This window comes from Antedon bifida, chromosome 4, assembly GCF_963402885.1.
Source record: "Antedon bifida chromosome 4, ecAntBifi1.1, whole genome shotgun sequence".
In the NCBI taxonomy this organism is placed as follows: Eukaryota; Metazoa; Echinodermata; class Crinoidea; order Comatulida; family Antedonidae; genus Antedon; species Antedon bifida.
Genome location: NC_136229.1, coordinates 197,296 through 218,784, shown reverse-complemented (window position 1 = coordinate 218,784; position 21,489 = coordinate 197,296). Strand labels below are relative to the sequence as shown.

The window sequence follows — 21,489 nt, the reverse complement described above, 5'->3', positions numbered from 1 at the left end:
AACATACTCTATGACTGAAAAGACGACAAAAATACATTACTGGCCGATATGGGGCTCGAACCCATGACATTCGCGTTATTAGCACGACGCTCTGCCGACTGAGCTAACCGGCCGGTTGGATACATTGATGTCACATTTCTATGATTCCTGGTAAACATACTCTATGACTGAAAAGACGACAAAAATACATTACTGGCCGATATGGGGCTCGAACCCATGACATTCGCGTTATTAGCACGACGCTCTGCCGACTGAGCTAAACGGCCGGTTGGATACATTGATGTCACATTTCTATGATTCCTGGTTAAACATACTCTATGACTGAAAAGACGACAAAAATACATTACTGGCCGATATGGGGCTCGAACCCATGACATTCGCGTTATTAGCACGACGCTCTGCCGACTGAGCTAACCGGCCGGTTGGATACATTGATGTCACATTTCTATGATTTCTGGTTAAACATACTGTATGACGGAAAAGACGACAAAAATACATTACTGGCCGATATGGGGCTCGAACCCATGACATTCGCGTTATTAGAACGACGCTCTGCCGACTGAGCTAACCGGTCGGTTGGATACAATGATGTCACATTTCTATGATTCCTGGTTAAACATACTCTATGACTGAAAAGACGACAAAAATACATTACTGGCCGATATGGGGCTCGAACCCATGACATTCGCGTTTTTAGCACGACGCTCTGCCGACTGAGCTAAGCGGCCGGTTGGATACATTGATGTCACATTTCTATGATTCCTGGTTAAAAATACTGTATGACTGAAAAGACGACAAAAATACATTACTGGCCGATATGGGGCTCGAACCCATGACATTCGCGTTATTAGCACGACGCTCTGCCGACTGAGCTAAACGGCCGGTTGGATACAATGACGTCACATTTCTATGATTCCTGGTTAAACATACTCTATGACTGAAAAGACGACAAAAATACATTACTGGCCGATATGGGGCTCGAACCCATGACATTCGCGTTATTAGCACGACGCTCTGCCGACTGAGCTAACCGGCCGGTTGGATACAATGATGTCACATTTCTATGATTCCTGGTTAAACATACTCTATGACTGAAAAGACGACAAAAATACATTACTGGCCGATATGGGGCTCGAACCCATGACATTCGCGTTATTAGCACGACGCTCTGCCGACTGAGCTAACCGGCCGGTTGGTTACATTGATGTCACATTTCTATGATTCCTGGTTAAAAATACTGTATGACTGAAAAGACGACAAAAATAAAGTAATGGCCGATATGGGGCCGGCTCGAACCCATGACATTCGCGTTATTAGCACGACGCTCTGCCGACTGAGCTAACCGGCCGGTTGGATACAATGATGTCACATTTCTATGATTCCTGGTTAAACATACTCTATGACTGAAAAGACGACAAAAATACATTACTGGCCGATATGGGGCTCGAACCCATGACATTCGCGTTATTAGCACGACGCTCTGCCGACTGAGCTAACCGGCCGGTTGGATACAATGATGTCACATTTCTATGATTCCTGGTTAAACATACTCTATGACTGAAAAGACGACAAAAATACATTACTGGCCGATATGGGGCTCGAACCCATGACATTCGCGTTATTAGCACGACGCTCTGCCGACTGAGCTAACCGGCCGGTTGGATACATTGATGTCACATTTCTATGATTCCTGGTTAAAAATATTGTATGACTGAAAAGACGACAAAAATACATTACTGGCCGATATGGGGCTCGAACCCATGACATTCGCGGTATTAGCACGACGCTCTGCCGACTGAGCTAACCGGCCGGTTGGATACATTGATGTCACATTTCTATGATTCCTGGTTAAAAATACTGTATGACTGAAAAGACGACAAAAATAAAGTAATGGCCGATATGGGGCTCGAACCCATGACATTCGCGTTATTAGCACGACGCTCTGCCGACTGAGCTAACCGGCCGGTTGGATACATTGATGTCACATTTCTATGATTCCTGGTTAAACATACTCTATGACTGAAAAGACGACAAAAATACATTACTGGCCGATATGGGGCTCGAACCCATGACATTCGCGTTATTAGCACGACGCTCTGCCGACTGAGCTAACCGGCCGGTTGGTTACATTGATGTCACATTTCTATGATTCCTGGTTACACATACTGTATGACTAAAAAGACGACAAAAATACATTACTGGCCGATATGGGGCTCGAACCCATGACATTCGCGTTATTAGCACGACGCTCTGCCGACTGAGCTAACCGGCCGGTTGGATACATTGATGTCACATTTCTATGATTCCTGGTAAACATACTCTATGACTGAAAAGACGACAAAAATACATTACTGGCCGATATGGGGCTCGAACCCATGACATTCGCGTTATTAGCACGACGCTCTGCCGACTGAGCTAACCGGCCGGTTGGATACAATGATGTCACATTTCTATGATTCCTGGTTAAACATACTCTATGACTGAAAAGACGACAAAAATACATTACTGGCCGATATGGGGCTCGAACCCATGACATTCGCGTTATTAGCACGACGCTCTGCCGACTGAGATAACCGGCCGGTTTGACACAATGATGTCAAATTTCTATGATTCCTGGTTAAACATACTGTTGTATGACTGAAAAGACGACAAAAATACATTACTGGCCGATATGGGGCTCGAACCCATGACATTCGCGTTATTAGCACGACGCTCTGCCGACTGAGCTAACCGGCCGGTTGGATACATTGATGTCACATTTCTATGATTCCTGGTTAAAAATACTGTATGACTGAAAAGACGACAAAAATACATTACTGGCCGATATGGGGCTCGAACCCATGACATTCGCGTTATTAGCACGACGCTCTGCCGACTGAGCTAACCGGCCGGTTTGACACAATGATGTCAAATTTCTATGATTCCTGGTTAAACATACTGTATGACTGAAAAGACGACAAAAATACATTACTGGCCGATATGGGGCTCGAACCCATGACATTCGCGTTATTAGCACGACGCTCTGCCGACTGAGCTAACCGGCCGGTTATTAGTTACAACGATGTCAAATCTCTATGTACTGTACGGCTAAAACGAGGAAAAAAATTCAGTACTGGTCTATGTGGGGTGAACTTCTATCAGCAAAACTATTTTACACCAATGTAATTTAAAGATAAAGATAATATATTTGTAGTGTGACCAACAGACAGATAGATAGACAGCCAAACAGTATAGTTTTTCTTTTATTATGGGTCACTTTTGCAAACATCAAGAAATATCAAGTAACCAATCAAACTTGTAGAAAAAAGATTGTAAATTTGACCGAACTGGTTTTTTATATTAGATCCAAATGGATAAATTGAAAAACATGATTGAAACATTTCATAAAATATAAAATATAGAAAACTAAATCTATACAAAGTTTGGAAATCAGCAGAAAGAAGATAACATAAGATTACTACTAGTAAAGCCAAGAAACACTGTTCCAACATTGAATGCATTGCAATGCGGGGATTATTCGTGGCCATTTGCGGAAGGCTGCAGCGTATTTAACAATGCTAGTCGTGTGTTCACAGAAAATGTAAACAGTTTGTTACATGTATGTGTGGCAATACGTAGCATTTAATGTAACACGTTGCAAGTGGAGCAATGAGGAACAAAATAAATGTGGTAACAATATTAATTAATTTCTTTTTTATAAAAACAATCTTGAAATAAATAAAATTCTGATGGTAAAAGTTATCTTGACAGTTTCTTTATACAGTTTTTTAAAAAAAGAATGACAAGCTATAATTAAACAAACTGACCTCTAGAGGGCCAAATACATGGTCAAGAGTCCAGTTTGAGGATAGTTACCTGTCATGATAAATTTCAAAACAGTTTTTCTACAGTTATTTTCAGATGCATCTTATAATTTTAGATTATTGTTCCCATGACAACATTAATATGTTTTATAAACACTCTAAACATAGCTTAGTCTACGACGGTTGTCGTGGTATATCTATTTCGAGGGTTGCTTAATATTTCAATCGTTGGTTTAAATAGTTTAGCACCACGTGATTTAAATATACTTAAAACACTTTTGTTTATCGTGAGGTATTCTTGTTTTAAAAAGCACGGAGTCAACACGAAATTGCGTGTTTAGCAGAGGCGTGTATCCAAACACTTTTGTAAAAAATTTGATGCATGTGTGTCGCTCATTAAAATGAGACTCGTCTAACGAGAGGGCATCTGGACAACCTGGACAACGGAACGTCCACCTTGAAGTGACCTGTGGAAAACAAATGGAAACAAATATTACGATAACAACTTTTTACTTATAGTAACTCAACTGCAAGCTTTTCTCAGTAATAAAAAAAGGCAAAAGATGAACTTGGTTAATTAAAAAAGATAGATGATAATGACAGAAATACTTGACAAGGATCATAACGCTGTGCATGATATATTCTATACACCATTCATCAGCGCAATATACTTCATTCCAATACAACACTTGTTAATTATACATAAATTTAAGTTTTGCTTGATATATTCTATAAACCTTTGATCAGCACAATATAATTCATCTACATAACACTTGCCAATTACATATCAAATTAAAGTCTTGCTTGATAAATTTCATGGATCTGCTCTATGCAATAACTAGGCAATATAAATCAACCTAATTATAACATTTGTCAATTTCAGGAGTTTAATAGAATATGGAAAAGAGAAATGGAATGCAGAATGGAGGAGGAAAGAAAGAGAGAAGGGGAGGGAGAGAAGAGGAGGGAGAGAAGAGGAGGAGAGAAGAGGAGGGAGAGAAGAGGAGGGAGAGAAGAGGAGGGAGAAAATAAAGAGAGAAGGGGAGGGAGAGAAGAGGAGGAGAGAAGAGGAGGGAGAGAAGAGGAGGGAGAGAAGAGGAGGGAGAGAAGAGGAGGGAGAGAAGAGGAGGGAGAGAAGAGGAGGGAGAGAAGAGGAGGGAGAGAAGAGGAGGGAGAGAAGAGGAGGGAGAGAAGAGGAGGGAGAGAAGAGGAGGGAGAGAAGAGGAGGGAGAGAAGAGGAAGAGTAGACGAAGAGTAGACGAAGAAGAGAGGAGGAAAAAGAGAAGAGGTGGAAAAGAAAGGCAAGAAGAGGAATGAGAGAAGAAGAGGGAGATAAAAAAGGAGGGATTAAGTTTCATTCAACCAATTTTGATGTCAAGTTGATTATTTCCATACATATTCTGATTGTTAAGACTCTGACTAAATAATAAATACTATCTTGTACAAACCTTAATTGGAGGTTTACGAGTGATATGGGAGACTAGAAAGTTCATAGCAATGTCTTCACAGTTAATGTACTCATCAACCTTGTCTCTGATAACCTTAGGCATTATGTAGCTGTACACGTACGAATAATACTGAAAAGAGAAAGAAACATTTACCAATACTACATGTACGAATAATTCTGAAAAGAGTGTTGTAATGTTTAACACCACACATGTATGAATAATACTGAAAATAGAAACAAGTTGTGAAAGATCCACAGATAATTTAACATGTGATATTATGTGTAAAGTTCTGTCTACACTATCAAACTTTATGTGACAAAAAAGGTGATGTGCCCATATATGGACATGATGATTTCATTTCACTACCATATTTGGGCATATCACTACTATATACGGGCACATAATTATTCACATAAATTTGATAGTGTAGACAGAGCTTAAGGTTAAAATGACATTTTGGTGTGTTAGATTAGCCCTCATAAAAAGAGTAGTTCAATTATACCGGTATCATCATTATGCTTTAAGTCACAAATGAGCTTTAGTTTGGAATAATTAAATGCAGTCTAAACAATCACCAACAAAAGACAATAACTGGATTTGTCATTGGCCTACTAAATACAAACTGATAGCATTGCCTTCCTTTATGCTTAGTATCCACCCATCCATGATTCCTATTGGGAAACAATAGCTTGTTTTTAAATGATTTGCAATACATCTTCTTCACGCTATTATTAGTGTTAATGAAAACATCAAGTTGTGTATTTTAACCAGGAATTAAGTACGCTTGGAATAGGGGAATGTGGTACTGATAATGCCCAAATTGTTGAAATGTGGGTATAGGACAGGCCGCTACATTTTGACACTCAAGTCGCTCCCACTTCCAGTTTAACTTAAGAAACTATGAGATAAGACTTGAGTACTGTACTTTACCTTATGACAGAAAGTATGAGATAAGACTTGAGTACTGTACTTTACCTTATGACAGAAAGTATGAGATAAGACTTGAGTACTGTACTTTACCTTATCAAAGAAAGTATGAGATAAGACTTGAGTACTGTACTTTACCTTATCAAAGAAAGTATGAGATAAGACTTGAGTACTGTACTTTACCTTATCAAAGAAAGTATGAGATAAGACTTGAGTACTGTACTTTACCTTATCAAAGAAAGTATGAGATAAGACTTGAGTACTGTACTTTACCTTATCAAAGAAAGTATGAGATAAGACTTGAGTACTGTACTTTACCTTATCAAAGAAAGTATGAGATAAGACTTGAGTACTGTACTTTACCTTATGACAGAAAGTATGAGATAAGACTTGAGTACTGTACTTTACCTTATCAAAGAAAGTATGAGATAAGACTTGAGTACTGTACTTTACCTTATGACAAAAAGTATGAGATAAGACTTGAGTACTGTACTTTACCTTATGACAGAAAGTATGAGATAAGACTTGAGTACTGTACTTTACCTTATCAAAGAAAGTATGAGATAAGACTTGAGTACTGTACTTTACCTTATCAAAGAAAGTATGAGATAAGACTTGAGTACTGTACTTTACCTTATGACAGAAAGTATGAGATAAGACTTGAGTACTGTACTTTACCTTATCAAAGAAAGTATGAGATAAGACTTTTGTACTGTACTTTACCTTATGAAAGAAAGCAGCTCCCGTCAGGACCATAGATAGTTCACATGAATAGTTTGAGTTATATAAGAAGCCATCTTTGTTTGACAAATCCCACGCATGAAACCGGCCAGGAAATCCAACAATACGATCTCTAGCTTCTCGCCACACCCTGAAAAATGACAATACACAATTGTCAACACCTTAGTAAAACACTTCAGTTTAGTTATTTTCTCATTGTTTACCTATATTCGCATTTTTAAAAATGTAGGCACAAGTATTCACTCCAGTTATACTTTTAAAAGTAAAGTTGCACCGTCATATTACAGTCAACTCTCCCAATGCCAGGAAACTGGAAACTCTTCCAAAACCTGTCCCAAATTTGTACCATTAGAAAACATTCTGAATACCAGACTTCCCAGACATGTTAGGCCAGTCCAAAGGTGTCCAGTATTAGGAGAATTGACTGCTACTTAGAATGAACATCATTTTGGTGAAGAAGTAAAAGAAATACATAATTTATTATTATTTATTACATTAAACACAAGATATAATAATGCCATTTCATCTCCTCTTCATATACTACTCTAAAATGATTAAATTCTACATAGAGATGACAACTAATGGTCTTCTTGGAGATTACATTCATTTTTATTTTTGCTATTTATGATTTTTGATTCAGCTGTTCAAGGCCATATTACCACTTGGGTATAGAACTAGCATAGTTTATAACTTTTCAAGGCAAAAACAAACTATTTCTGCAACATTTCGTGCTTTCACTTCCTTCCTATCAGCTTCAGAGGACGAGTACCGGGTGTGTCTGCAAGGTACGTTTTGAAATTAATAATTCTAATAGGGGTGATTGACCCAATTGACGATGATTGTCCGGAAAAAAGTGTAATACAACAGGGTCAACAAGATAGGCAGTGCATCATATTAGTGTACAATTATACTATTTTTATCTTTACTAACATTGTTATAATTTTTTTAAAAATGTTATTATATTCATAAATTGAGATTTAAAAAAACATATACGTGTTTAGCTATCATACAAAACAAGTTTGTTGTGTAATAAAGTACTATGAAATAACTAAGTTTTATGTTTTTTCAGTCTGTGTCTGTTTGTCTCTTGCTATTGCTTTAAAATACATTTTTTATTTCATCCAACTACTTGAATCAATATGTGTTACACACACACTGACGACATAGTATTAGTCATACTAGCTTGTTTCCAGTACAGTTTGCTGAGAACTCAATGATGCTTTATAATTTACCCTAAACTACAAATGGCGTTGACTAGGAACAGAACGAATCCAGCGTATTGACCATTGAGTAACTTTATAAATTAATTATCATTATATCACCGTGACAATCCAGCGTACAATGTATTATTCAAAGGTAAAGGAATTAAACATTTAAAACACCTGCTCACAAAATTGATCAAAACAGTCATCAGCTGCCAAAATGCAGAGAGAAGAAAATATAAATATTCATTTGACAGAAAGCATATAACATTTGTTTTTTGTCCATAAACATTATATGGAGAACAAACTATACATGAATAATGTATTAACATTTTTTTTAAACATTACTTTACATTGTAAACAATATATGTTGTCCCTCTTTTTATTTCATTATTTATGACCACTATAATTAATTTGTTTAAAGCTGTAATTATCGATTGAAAAAAAACCATTTGTTTTGCAATGCCACACAAATTGTGTTTGAATAAATAAATCATTGTACATTATCCTAAGGGTATTGCCACTTAATTTAACTTTAAATCTGATGTTGAATATTCTCTCTATGCTGACGTACAAATCAATAATTCTGAATATATAACTGAATTGTATACATAATAACAGGCTTATTTATTGTAACAGAATAGACTGTAGTGTAAGTAATTTATGTAGTACCTAAATGACTCACTGTTACATGTGTTTCTACAATGTGTCATTTGTACCATTCTACAAATCTAGATTGTTCTAGTGTACTCGTCAGGAGGGCAAATGGGAAAATGGCAGGGTTCAATTTAGACCACCAATGGACACTGTTGAATACCATATGTTACAAAAAAATAATAATGATAAAATGAAAAAAGTTATAAAGTAAACATCTTTGTAGGAGTAGCGCTAAGGGTGGAATAATCTACAGGTTATTATTTTCTAATGTTAAACTTAAGTTGAGAAATCCTCAGACAAGGTGGAGAGGATTGAAAGGGCTAGTGGAAAGATCTCTACAAACACGATTACATCCTGAGCTGTAAGACATAAATTAAAGTACTGTAAATTCTCCTGTCATGAACATAAAAATAATCATCTCATATTCCTTACCGAAAGCCAAATAGAATCTCATCATGTCTGAGATGAGCATCGTCGTCAATAGACAGAAGCGCATCCGTTTCTATCTCATCATACGGAAGAAACCGGTTATTCAAACTGTTCTTTTTTGTCTTGATAACCTGTAATTTATAAACACATTTCTTCAAATTATTCTGGTGAGATGAAAAACTTAATGCATGTTTTTGTATTATTAACTGCAGTCTCAATGGCCACCTCTTTGAGTTGAGTTAATACATTATGAAAACACAAAAGGCTTGCAATAATGCCATAGTATTTAGTAAAGATTTTATTCTATAACTTCTTTCTTTTTTATTTCAATCGCATCCAACATCGAGTAACTCGGCAATTACAGGATGGATAAACTATTTCATAATTTATCGTGCTAATAAACTTTGAGGCTTAGAGGTTGGAGTTGAAAGAGTTGTGAGTTATAACTCTGGCACTAGGTCAGGATTGAACCCTGGACCTTGGGTTTGAAGGCCAAATACAGTACTGTACATTTATTCATCAAATCACAGTAAAAATAGTAATAATATATACAATGTTTCAAGAAACCTCCACTGCAGTAAATTTTTTTTTTACTGTAGTAAAATGCAACAACCTATCTATCACAATGTACAATGTAACAACCTATCTATCACAATGTACAATGTAACAACCTATCTACCACAATGTACAATGTAACAACCTATCTATCACAATGTACAATGTAACAACCTATCTATCACAATGTACAATGTAAAGACTTATACTCTGGCATCATCTCAACTAACCACACTAGCTAGTAAATTCAAAACGTATGTCAGCATCACATACAGTAACATTTTATTGCAAATTATTAACCATTCTACAATCGTAAAGAAAGTATTTAAGATCGCTTCTTCTGATTAAAATTCAAGACACCAACTTTAATGTTTCTGTGTCATCCTATTACTAAACAATTTATATTTACAACCACCAGCATCTGACAATCATTTTGTATGTTGCTATACTACAACAAATGGCTATATGCGTCATTAAACACAAGAAGACACACAGCAAGGACAAACAAATTGAATTGTGTTACTACTTTATGACAAATGAAAGCAAAGGATATTAAAAAACTGTCATCAATTTAATTACCTTTATCGTAAATTCTAATATATGCTCTTATTATATATCGCAAAGCACTTACCTTCTCATCTAAGCACTACTCTATAAAAACACGCTAATTCCTATTATCGATTAAACGTTGCTTTTTGATTAGTAAGTATGTTCTTAAATTCATTTATGTAAAACATGGCACAGTATTCAACAATAGGTCTACTGTATCCCAATAAATTAATAACTTTTTACTGATTCTTAATTAGCTAATCACAAAGTCATTTAAACAAATTCATTCTGTATTATAATAAATGTTGCAATATTTTGTATAGTATTTTAAATGCATTGTATAAATATTTTAAATGTATTTTAATATCCTATATTGACAAGGACGATATCTTGCCATTTTGACAAATAAAGTATTATCTGTGTCAAGTCTAAAAAAGCTGGTATACAAACATAGATAGAGTATTGTTACTGTACCTTGATGGGCACATGGATACGGGGCCAAAGCAGGTCATCTTTGGGAGGCTCTGGTGAATTCCATACAACAATTACCTGCAAGAATAATTCATATAGTGTTGTACAGTATTAATAAACAATGTATAAAATTTATTTTAGGTAGATGGGTAAATAGTAATTTAGAGTGCTTTTAATTCCTTACTTAGTATTGTTAAGAGGGAGATACATGTACTGTATACCTGTCTCTTTTAATCTTACTTTTTAAAATATATGAATTTGCTGCTTTTATAGTATTTATCATCCAATATAATTTACATCAAGAAGTTGTTTTTTGTATATTACCTAAAAAAAACTAGTACCATTAACAAACTATGTACAAAAATAATTATATAGCACTGCATGTATAAAAGACATAATTCAGGAGTTGATATGACAAACTTTCTCTAGCTAGAAGATGACCTTGTTTGAACTCTCAGCAAGACCTCTGAGGGTGGCGGAGGTCAAATGAGAACTAATTGCCAGGATCTTGCATATACATCTAGGCATAGGTCAAGCATGTGCAATGTATGTCAATTAACAATAATAATCTAAATATTTTATGAAATGATATGATGATAGATAGTGATAGAAGTTTTAGAGGAAAAGTGATTTATGTTCTATACCTGTTGATCAAGTTAGGTTTGCTATGGAAAATATGTTAATAATATAACTTAAATGTTTCACTTAACAAGTAACTTGAGAATCGAGTATCTAGTTACAAAAGTCTCAGATATCAACATCAAGGGACAGAGCGGAATTAATTGCAGTATCTATTATAAATTAATCAATAGTAATTAATATTATTTGATTGAATGACTGCGGTTTCATTGATGCAATTTCAAATAAATACAAAATAAATATTTATAAAAATAAATGGATTTTACTTTACTCTGTAAGATTTTCAATTTGATGTAATATTTTTATCATCAATCTTAGTGACTGAAACAATCTTTAAAAAGGTTCTAATAATATTTAAAACGCCACAGGCACAGTCTGCGAGGATCTAGGCCACAGTTCGGCTGGTAATTCATGTGTTTTCTTTCATTTCAACATTTAAGACTGAAGTGAATGAAATTTAAAATTAATTTTAAATTCTGAGATTTTATCCACATATTGCATTTCAATTTCATACTGAAGTATTCTTTACATTTACGACAAAACGGATTAGAATATTCAAGAAATTTAAAATGAATAAATGGAAAGGTACCATAACATATGTGAAATAGTAACTTCATTAAAAAATATTTATCAATTAAATAGTATACTTCTTTATCAAAAAGATTTATCAATTCACAATGACAGGCATATACAATAAACTTGCTAATACTAGTAGTAGGTGTGTACAGTTACTGTAGGTGTGTCAAGACAAATGAGAGGCATATACAGTTTTAATCTCTGCTTTAGGTGTGTGTACAGTTAGGTGTGTCAAATGAGAGGCATATACAGTAATCTGTGCTTGCTAATCATAGGTGGTGTGTACAGTTACTGTAGGTGTGCTAGGACAAATGGCCCTGGAGTAAATCCTACAAAGGTAGTGATAGATTAACATATGGAGATAACATTTTCACTAATTTATATTTAAGCACTGGTAGATTATGATCATGCTTAAATTTAAATCAGTCTTTAATAATGAATTTTAGAAAACATTGTAAAGATTGAATTTTAGCGTGTATTTAGCTATTTTGGTCTTTCTAAACTAATTTAATTGATGACAAACTGAATGCAGTAGACTGGCAAAACATTGCACACTTTTATTTGCAGCAAACAACACTTGAAAATAAACAAGACTCTCACGAACTTGAATCATGTGTCAGATAATCCAAACAGCAAACAACTTGAATTATTGCATGACACAAATTTAAAAGCATCATCAATGCTACTGAATTAACATTGACATCGTGGACATCAGTGATTCAAGGGACTAAGAATAGACAGACTTGGTTAAATAACATGATGAATACTAACGACAAGGCCAACGTATCACAAACATCATGTTTATTAAACTGAAGAACCGGTTAATATTATGACTAATAATCCAATGTTACAGAATGACAGAACATTAGTTATTTAAGGCAATAGACAGTGGTTAATGAAGACAAACTACTAGGCCCAAGCATCACAAACAACATTCATGTTATTAAACAGAAGAACATCTAGTACTGTAAGTCCACTGGTTATTATGATGAATGTTACTAATTCTAATCAATAATTACAGAATGAACATCAATTTTAAGGCGCTAAGAATAGACAGACTTGTTTTAATAACATGATGAATAGTCTACAAGGCCCAACATCATCCATGTAAAAGCTAAATTTTGTTGTATTGGATTTGTCCATGATAAAATATCTGAAGAAAAATGAATATAAAGATGTACAGTACTAATATTATTTGTGTTTATTTAAAGCCTGTGTGTTAAACATCCTGTTGATAGCTAATGCAGCACATGTTACAAACTGATACAAGTGGATGTGTGGAATAGGTCTACCAAGCACATACAGTACTCAATATCCTGTATTTACACACTATATTTATATAAGAAATAAGTAATCTATCTTGTTCCAATACCAGATGAAATTATTTCAATATAAATTCATCTACCATTATTCTTTAAATATCAAAGTTGATAATTTCATACACTAAAAAATACAAGACTGTACACTTTAAAGTTTAATCATACAGTAGCTCCGTGCTTTAATTGTACAAAATCAATAATTTGATGCAAATCCAGATTCATTAGATGAGATATTCATTAAGATAATGAAATGTACAGACATTATGCATTTAGAATACAATTCTCTCACTTATAACAGCACACATACATTGAAAGAGTTGCATTTACAATGCAGCTATTAAAACCATGGATCGTAATTGTTCAGACTCACAAACCCTAAATTCACCAATTCAGTTTTTATGGTTTTCATTCAAACGCTCAAATAACTTTCAAATATATTTTTTGTATATATTTGAATGCCAAGACTAGATAAGACCAAGTATAGTCTTTATAATAGATTGCTATATTAAACTTAATGATGAATGATGTGTATATGTTAAATTGCTAAATTTAGGTGTATATTACGCATGTGATTTACAAATCCTGTTAACATGTATGGTGGTAAACATTATTAATCAGAAGAGAATCTTACATTTACAAAATCATGATGCCTTCTATTTCTGCCTTTTATCTTCTAGCATTTCCTAATATCTGAAAACACTACACTCAATCAAAACAATAATATAGCTAGTGGATAAAGCAGAATTATTATCAGCTTTTACACAGATGCCCTGAAGATTCTGTCTGTTCCAACAAGGTTACAATACAATCAATGGAATATCTCACAAGATGAAATACATATTCAATTGTCATGTCATATTCATCAATCAGTTGTGTGGTTTGTGTATTTTAACTTCTGTATAGAATTATTTTCAAGCTTCGATATAAGGGAAGTGATGACACATGGTACAGACTTTAATGTCAGATTTAAAGATATATTCAATTAAATATTTGAACAAGTAGAGTTAAGCCAATCGAAATAGTAATATCCGGTATAACAATTTTTTTTTATACACAGTATGTTTGCAGTGGATACACAATAACCTGGCTAATGTGTTAATATTAGGTTGCCTTCAAAGGCCACTTCTAGATTCAACCTCACCTACTGTGGATGTATTTTAATAATTGCAATGTAAAATAGTATGTTCATTTACCTTGTTTAAGTATGGCAGTCCAACAAGTCTTTCCAAAGCAGACATCAGAACCTTTTCTCTTTCGTACGTCAGCATCACAATCGTAAACTGCTCTCGAGGAACGTTGCCACCAATTGCTTCCTGGAATTCCTTCCCAGCACCCCCCACACCGCCCCCAATCGGTCGGAATCCGTGCTGTGACCCAATAAACCTTGCATCAGTTGGAAGCAGAGGATCGTTTGGCAATGACGGAAATAAGTATTGAGGTCCAGGTGGATTATTCCATATGTATTCTTGATCCACGATAGTTGTGGTGAAGTTACGCAGATACTTTGGTGAAGCAAACGGGGGATCAATTGGGCCTAACAATTCCTCTGGGTCTATCACTACTTTTATTTTCTCCTCTTTTATTGGATGACCAGACGGGAAAATATTAGGAGAGGGTTCACTGGGTAAAATACTAGCTGGAATTGAGAGTCTAGTCCTTATTGTGGCTAACAATGCGTTTGTTACGGCTTCTGTTGATGATAGGTACGTCGACCAGACAAACCAACCCTGTCGCCGCATTGACAATATATCTTTATCAGAAATTGTTTTAAGAAAAAAATAAAGCTCTGTTATCCGAGATTTGGGTAAAATAATCGCGCACTTTTTCCAAGAAATAAATTCGTTAAAAGGTAGTTGTATTTGTTCACCTAATATAACAGGTATTGCACCGTATCGTAATGCTTCATAAAGTCGAATATAAAGATGAGTTGAAAAAGCTATAGAGTTGTTGGTAGCAAGAATCAATGCAAATGTAGATTGTTGTAATGTACTAACACGTTCTGTATGTTCCCCACATAACCCCCATTCAACATTCTGTGTTTCCTGTACTTCAAAATTTGATTTTGTACAAATAAAATCTATAAAAAACTTATCTTCTTTTATCTTTTTTAACTTTTCAAGTTCTTCTGTCATAAATAAAATCTCTTCTGCTTCTTCTTTCGTTAAAGTTAAGTCTGCTTTAACTTGTTTACCGTTAACATTATTTTGTTCTACATTAATGAATGCAATGTTATCTTCTGAAGGTGCCATGTTCTTTGAAAAACTCTTGCCTTGGAATGTTAAAAAGTAAGTCCTTAGAGCAGGCACTTGGATGGGCGTGTCTTTCCAATCAAATTTGGAGTCTAAATTCAAGAGCATCGGCGCTACAATGTCAAATCCCGATCGAAACTGACTGGTTTCAAAATTTGTTTGAACAACAATTGCACGACCTGTGTTTGTATTTTTTAAATTATTCGATAGCGTTTCATATCTTTGGAGATTTAGAAGAACATGATTACGACCATCACCGTTCCAATTTGGCAATTTATTTAAATTTGTTTCTAATTTTGCTATAGCACCTCTAGCAGTACTATCTCCAACACACACTAAATAAATGCAGGCCATGTGGGCGTCATAAGCAATGTACGGGCTCGTGGCAAGTATATGCAATAAAGACGTCCTTATACTTGATTCTACCATTTCAGAAATTGGATGACTGTTAGGTTTGTAAAAATAAACTGGAAAATGAGACGTGACAGAACAACGTGAATAATCAAAACAATTGTACTGTCGGCAGCGTTTACTCGACCCTGGTGGCGCTATTTCGACATTATCATCTAAGCTAGGAAGAATTCGTTTTGGTGCAACTATATGCGAGATGGCTTGTAACGCCACTTCCTCTTTCTCCTTTCTCATATTACTCACCTGCATATGCAAATGATCAAGTTCCTTCTGCGAATGAACAAGTACAGATTGCATGGATTCTTTCTCTTCATACAATGCATGTATATCATTATTCATTGACTGACGACGACTTTCCATTTCACGTAACTCATTTGATACGGAAATACGTATACGACATAACTCTTCTAAATGCGTTTTAAGATCACTCGGTTCCATTGATGTAATACCGTCACAACTTGTTAACGAAAACGGACCGTAACTAATGGCGTCAGAGTTTGTTAGATAATAATGCGTAAGTAGAGGTAACACTATTAAAATCACTAAAAGAATTGTTATCAGCCGCGATAAAAACTTGTTTCGACTCAACCACCGAGCAAACGATATCTGAGGCGACGGACGCATTGCGGGCGGTTCTTTGCGTGTGGCAAACTCCATCCTATTTATAAGCATCCTCTAAGAATTTTACAAACATTTTAAAGTCAAAGGTCAAATACTTTTCCATTGAAAATTTGTTGACAGTATGCGAACACAATCCAGTTTCAGTGGAAGTGTACAGAGTTCATACAGATTCATTGTGAGATTGTTGGGTTACACCATCTGAAATACAAAATAAAAATGTTCTTTTTTATAAAATGAAAATTACTTTCCAATACAGTACGTTATTTAATTAATATTAAATATTAAATCTTTCTTTATAACTTTGAATTAGTTTTCTAGATTGTTTATTCCACATTCATTACATTATAATGAGTATATTTATGCTGGCAGTCGTAGATGTGATATAGTAAACATTTATTATATTTTTGCCTTTGAAAAATTGCTTTAATATTTTCTTTATTATCCAGGGTAATGTTCAGAGCTTACACATAGAGTAAACTAAAATATTGGGAACAATATTTACAATTTGATTGCTTATATTGTTAATTTTATGGTGAAATTGTTTCTCTTTTTGTTTTTTTGTATGATTTGTAATGGATGTACATCCATAAATAATGTACTATCCGAAATAAAGAAAATGAATAATGATACAAAATGTCCAAAGCAAGCAGTATGTAGGTCTGAAGTCAGAATATTTAATGTGTTTATCATCATAAGTTATGAATGTAAGCCACATTGTGAATTTAATATTGAATGCTTTCTATCTAGTCTTTGTCTTTTAAGTTTAAGCACTTATTTATGACCAGTATAACTATAATTAAATATTCTGCTTCAAGACAAATTGTATAACATAGACACACTGAAATACAGTAATACTATGCTTTACACTTTTCCCAGAAGGATTATTAAATGATAAAATATAGTATGGCTGAGTACAAATCTACTAATAAAGAATTAAATTACAGATAATAATCTATCACTACAATAGATTGAGAATGTCTTTGTACTGTAGGTTTTTTTAAAAATTCTTTGCCAATTATCCCACAGGTACTGCTGTCCCATTGCACCTTTCATTTTAGAATCCCTGGATATTTCTCTAAGCTCAATGACTATACAATTCATGAAGTGAAACATTAACTTTGTTCACATAGTGTATTATGTAGCGTCACAAATGATGGATTTAATGTTTTTTTGAGAATATTAAATCTTCTTTTATAGCTAATAATTAATATTCAACCTTGACACTTGCAGGGATTTACTTTCAGTATTTAACATCAATATTGTGAAATGTTACCTGATTGTTATTGAACATTACTGTTTGTTGAGATACTTTGCTGTTAAGCTATTCTAATTTTAGACCTGTTATTGTAACTGTGTGCATTGTAATATATAGGCCTAGTTACACTGATGTATTTAATTTAAGGCATCTTTCTTTGTTCAAATTAACTGATGTTACACTTATATTATATATAACATGTTATAACACAGGGAATAAAAACAATTCTGAAAAATCAGATTGTAAAAATGGAGAAAAGTATTTAAATATATAATATCATTACTTAATAAGTATTATTAATATTAAAATACAATAATAAAAATTTAATTGATGGTCATGGGAATTGTACTACAAACAAAAATCAAGATTATCAACATACACTATCAAACAAAAGATACAGAAAATACCTGTAAACAGTAATTAAGTTGTACTGTAAACTTAATTTATTTGGAGAATAGTGATGCCATATATTACTTAAATTACATAAACAAAAATACACTTACCTGTACATGAGGTATTAATATTTAGACAATAATCATGGTTGTACTTTAGAGTTAATCTCTTCTAACACAATGTAGTAAGGTCAGGAATGAGTAAAAACGCTGTAAATATCATACTAACTGCACTGCCTCGCCTCCTGCGATTGGATAGCTGCACCCGTTGGACCTGACAGGAAGATATTAATTCAGCTAAAAAGTCTAAACATCCTGTAAAGGAAAATACATTACAATATGATTATAACAATGTTGATGGAATTACTGCCACAATGTAAATGTTTTTAGAATATCAATCCAAAAACGAGATCATTAAGATCCTGTGTGTATGTCCTGGTGTAAACATTAACATCATCTTTCATGTGAACTTTGAACAGTTTGATATGTTTATAAAGTAAATCTAAAATATGTGTTAATACTTACAGTACATACCAAAACTAAATAGTGGATTATGTTTGGCAAAGAAATTCTTGGTAGGATTTGAGATAAAAATGTTAAGTAATGTCAAATGTGTTGCAAATACTTTGAGATGTTCACTGTGTCAAGGCTGGGGTTATTAAGGTCCACTTACAACACCCCAGCAGCAATGGTGGTTGTAAAATTGCCAAAATAAAGCTTTGAAGATTATAATGTTACATAATAAGTAATTCAAATATTAAATATCTTATTAAATTTCATGAATATAGTACTAATGGATTCGAAACTATAAAGTGACCTTACAGGTCAAACAGGTCATCTTGTGAGCTGATGCTTGAGCTTTGAAGTCCACATTACTGTAAATAAAGACTGGGCTTACTTTTAGTTAATTTACACTATAGCAGAATATTTCTATTAATCCATGCCTTGGAGGAAGTACAGTACTATTCCCTTATGGTATGTAGCAATATATTTCTTATTTATAGTTCCATGGTAACCAAGGAAATTAAACTATTTTTGAAAAGGAATGACATTTTTCATGAATTTTTTCTATTTGAGAAATTTGTAAATGTAATGAAACAACGATTTAATGAATGAAAATTTGTGACTTGGTGAGGCTTGCTCTGTCATCAACATCTGGAATGAGGAAGCCATTAGTGTCAACAATGTTGTGTATACTAGGATTTGATTGAAGGCTATGGAACATAAACATTCTTCTGACTACATACAGGAGAACATACTACTGTAATTACATGCGTTTCCTGAAACACTATAGCAGCAATTAAAATAAATGTAGGAAGGAATTAAAATTATTAATTTATTTGTATAGGTACCAAAAATTTAGATTTTTAAAAATAATAATAATGTTGTTAACTCAAATCTATGTTGTGTTATGATGATATCGTCATAGTTTACTGTAGGTATCAAAGATTTAGATTTTTATCCATTATACCGTATTATAATGGTATAAGTACATGTAACTCAAATCATATGGTTGTGTTATAATATCATCACAGACAAGAATCTAGCAACGATGAAATAAAAATATGTACCCTGCAAAAATCAGATACTGTCTAGATAACCCCAAGGATAAATCTAGGTTAATCTGGGCTGTAATTTATACAGAATTTTATCAAACTACACATCACAATGTGCATTTCAGACAAAAACATTGAAATATGATGTAGAAGAATAGATGATTGCACACAGGCAGGACAAACAAAATATAAATTGAGGATTTATTTTTGACAAATAATGGAGTAATGTATCATGTGTTCAAGATCCTAGTCTGCTTCACTTGATTAGGCACATTAATCAACAGTTACAGCATTAATCTACAGTTACATTAATAACATGAGTAAGATGACATGATCATTTCAAACATTGTAACAAAGAAGATCAGTAACATAGACACATGAATTATGTTAATAACGGTAACATGATATGTTTAGCTCAAAGAAGAAACAATAAAATCTAAATTTAGTCCAATAGACAATGGACGAGTGCTCTATGCATGCAATTATTCAAAATTAATACTAAATTCAGATTAATAAATCTTTCTCATGAGTTAAGTAATTAAGTGAGTTACAGATTACAATAATAATACAGTTAATCTCTTTTTTAGAGTAATCAGAATTGCCATATCTAAAAAAAAAAATTAAATGAAATTAAGAATTTATTTATAAATTGCTAATTTTGTATTTATCCAGAATTAAGATATTAGAATAAATTATAAAATATTTAAGAGAGTTTTATATTTAAATTAATTATTTTGCTTTCATTTTGAATGTAATTGAAATTAAATGCATTAATTTGTATAATACAAAGAGTGGAAATAAGACAAAAAAAACACCTTTTATTATTTTATTTCATAAAAATCAAAGCTCCTTATATTAATCAGAGCATTCTTGTATGCATGTTTCTGATTAAACATTTTGTTATAAAATAGATCTAATCAACCCAACCCTTCGAATATTATTTGCATTAACTAGGACATTACTGTGTTTGACATTTAACCAATTAATTAGCAGACTTAATTTATGATTGTTGAGACTGTGTTGACAAATTTTATTGGCAAATTTGCCAACCTGTCAAAAAAAAGTAAATAAAAAAGGCTTTAAATACAAATACACTGCGCTTCTAATGTAATAATTAAATATAAAGATAGTTAGACCTAAAAAACAATTTGAACTCTCTTTTATTTCTGTCGAGTTTAGCAGAGTTTTGTGTGTGCAGCCCAACTCACTCAGTTAGTACACTCACGCACCTGCTGGATGGCACAGTCAGGCCTACTTACTAACTAGGCTAGCCGAACGGCGTGAAGTTGCAGACATATAAATACATTTTAAATACAAACTAACGCAATTTATTGGAGCAATGTGTAATCAACTATCCTATAATAATGTAAAATCCAAAGATACTAAACTTACCGAATAATTATTTAAGATATTTCGAGACTAATCCTAGACAACACATTTGTCACATATTAAGAACATACTTGACACACACGTCTTTCTGTCCTGTCTTGTTTTGTGTTTGCTGCCCTCTATAAGAGTATCCAATAGCGCTTCTCAAAAACTAAAATCAATCTTTCTTGTTTCCCACATGTTTTTTTTAATCGTAAAAAAAAAAACCGTCTTCTTATCCCTCGTCACACATTGTTAGCAATATACACACACATACATATTTTCAATATTACCGCTTGATATGATTTTTTGCTCCAATTA

At 33.6% G+C, this 21,489-nt stretch overlaps 1 protein-coding gene and 20 non-coding genes across 21 annotated transcripts; all 21 read right to left on the bottom strand.

Moving 5' to 3' along the window:
• Positions 1 to 40: 40 nt before the first annotated feature.
• Positions 41 to 113, bottom strand: Trnai-aau (transfer RNA isoleucine (anticodon AAU)). The gene has a single exon. It is a non-coding gene; the product is annotated as a tRNA-Ile (tRNA).
• Positions 114 to 193: 80 nt separating this feature from the next.
• Positions 194 to 266, bottom strand: Trnai-aau (transfer RNA isoleucine (anticodon AAU)). The gene has a single exon. It is a non-coding gene; the product is annotated as a tRNA-Ile (tRNA).
• Positions 267 to 347: 81 nt separating this feature from the next.
• On the bottom strand, positions 348 to 420 carry Trnai-aau (transfer RNA isoleucine (anticodon AAU)). Its single transcript has one exon. It is a non-coding gene; the product is annotated as a tRNA-Ile (tRNA).
• Positions 421 to 501: 81 nt separating this feature from the next.
• Trnai-aau (transfer RNA isoleucine (anticodon AAU)) lies at positions 502 to 574 on the bottom strand. The gene has a single exon. It is a non-coding gene; the product is annotated as a tRNA-Ile (tRNA).
• An 81-nt stretch (positions 575 to 655) lies between these two features.
• On the bottom strand, positions 656 to 728 carry Trnaf-aaa (transfer RNA phenylalanine (anticodon AAA)). Its single transcript has one exon. It is a non-coding gene; the product is annotated as a tRNA-Phe (tRNA).
• An 81-nt stretch (positions 729 to 809) lies between these two features.
• On the bottom strand, positions 810 to 882 carry Trnai-aau (transfer RNA isoleucine (anticodon AAU)). Its single transcript has one exon. It is a non-coding gene; the product is annotated as a tRNA-Ile (tRNA).
• An 81-nt stretch (positions 883 to 963) lies between these two features.
• Positions 964 to 1,036, bottom strand: Trnai-aau (transfer RNA isoleucine (anticodon AAU)). Its single transcript has one exon. It is a non-coding gene; the product is annotated as a tRNA-Ile (tRNA).
• An 81-nt stretch (positions 1,037 to 1,117) lies between these two features.
• Positions 1,118 to 1,190, bottom strand: Trnai-aau (transfer RNA isoleucine (anticodon AAU)). Its single transcript has one exon. It is a non-coding gene; the product is annotated as a tRNA-Ile (tRNA).
• Positions 1,191 to 1,271: 81 nt separating this feature from the next.
• Trnai-aau (transfer RNA isoleucine (anticodon AAU)) lies at positions 1,272 to 1,348 on the bottom strand. The gene has a single exon. It is a non-coding gene; the product is annotated as a tRNA-Ile (tRNA).
• An 81-nt stretch (positions 1,349 to 1,429) lies between these two features.
• Trnai-aau (transfer RNA isoleucine (anticodon AAU)) lies at positions 1,430 to 1,502 on the bottom strand. The gene has a single exon. It is a non-coding gene; the product is annotated as a tRNA-Ile (tRNA).
• An 81-nt stretch (positions 1,503 to 1,583) lies between these two features.
• On the bottom strand, positions 1,584 to 1,656 carry Trnai-aau (transfer RNA isoleucine (anticodon AAU)). Its single transcript has one exon. It is a non-coding gene; the product is annotated as a tRNA-Ile (tRNA).
• Positions 1,657 to 1,737: 81 nt separating this feature from the next.
• On the bottom strand, positions 1,738 to 1,810 carry Trnai-aau (transfer RNA isoleucine (anticodon AAU)). The gene has a single exon. It is a non-coding gene; the product is annotated as a tRNA-Ile (tRNA).
• An 81-nt stretch (positions 1,811 to 1,891) lies between these two features.
• Positions 1,892 to 1,964, bottom strand: Trnai-aau (transfer RNA isoleucine (anticodon AAU)). Its single transcript has one exon. It is a non-coding gene; the product is annotated as a tRNA-Ile (tRNA).
• Positions 1,965 to 2,045: 81 nt separating this feature from the next.
• On the bottom strand, positions 2,046 to 2,118 carry Trnai-aau (transfer RNA isoleucine (anticodon AAU)). Its single transcript has one exon. It is a non-coding gene; the product is annotated as a tRNA-Ile (tRNA).
• Positions 2,119 to 2,199: 81 nt separating this feature from the next.
• Positions 2,200 to 2,272, bottom strand: Trnai-aau (transfer RNA isoleucine (anticodon AAU)). The gene has a single exon. It is a non-coding gene; the product is annotated as a tRNA-Ile (tRNA).
• Positions 2,273 to 2,352: 80 nt separating this feature from the next.
• Trnai-aau (transfer RNA isoleucine (anticodon AAU)) lies at positions 2,353 to 2,425 on the bottom strand. Its single transcript has one exon. It is a non-coding gene; the product is annotated as a tRNA-Ile (tRNA).
• Positions 2,426 to 2,506: 81 nt separating this feature from the next.
• Trnai-aau (transfer RNA isoleucine (anticodon AAU)) lies at positions 2,507 to 2,579 on the bottom strand. The gene has a single exon. It is a non-coding gene; the product is annotated as a tRNA-Ile (tRNA).
• An 84-nt stretch (positions 2,580 to 2,663) lies between these two features.
• Trnai-aau (transfer RNA isoleucine (anticodon AAU)) lies at positions 2,664 to 2,736 on the bottom strand. Its single transcript has one exon. It is a non-coding gene; the product is annotated as a tRNA-Ile (tRNA).
• Positions 2,737 to 2,817: 81 nt separating this feature from the next.
• Trnai-aau (transfer RNA isoleucine (anticodon AAU)) lies at positions 2,818 to 2,890 on the bottom strand. Its single transcript has one exon. It is a non-coding gene; the product is annotated as a tRNA-Ile (tRNA).
• Positions 2,891 to 2,971: 81 nt separating this feature from the next.
• Positions 2,972 to 3,044, bottom strand: Trnai-aau (transfer RNA isoleucine (anticodon AAU)). Its single transcript has one exon. It is a non-coding gene; the product is annotated as a tRNA-Ile (tRNA).
• Positions 3,045 to 3,708: 664 nt separating this feature from the next.
• LOC144839418 (exostosin-like 3) lies at positions 3,709 to 21,287 on the bottom strand. Its single transcript, XM_078694763.1, has 8 exons — positions 21,193 to 21,287; positions 18,356 to 18,559; positions 14,510 to 16,795; positions 10,786 to 10,860; positions 9,211 to 9,338; positions 6,902 to 7,049; positions 5,252 to 5,380; positions 3,709 to 4,270 (listed from the first exon to the last, which is right to left on the bottom strand). The coding sequence occupies exons 3-8, from the start codon at positions 16,646 to 16,648 to the stop codon at positions 4,061 to 4,063; spliced, it is 2,829 nt and encodes a 942-aa protein (XP_078550889.1). The 5' UTR covers positions 16,649 to 16,795; positions 18,356 to 18,559; positions 21,193 to 21,287; the 3' UTR covers positions 3,709 to 4,060.
• Between the last annotated feature and the right edge of the window lie 202 nt (positions 21,288 to 21,489).

Excerpts from the sequence above, each read along its gene's own strand:
- LOC144839418 (XM_078694763.1), bottom strand. The coding sequence starts at position 16,648 with ATGCTTATAAATAGGATGGAGTTTGCCACACGCAAAGAACCGCCCGCA. Across the intron at positions 7,050-9,210 it reads GAGATTCTATTTGGCTTTCG|GGTGTGGCGAGAAGCTAGAG; the intron begins GTAAGGAATATG and ends GTCATTTTTCAG. Across the intron at positions 4,271-5,251 it reads CTCGTAAACCTCCAATTAAG|GTCACTTCAAGGTGGACGTT; the intron begins GTTTGTACAAGA and ends TGTTTTCCACAG.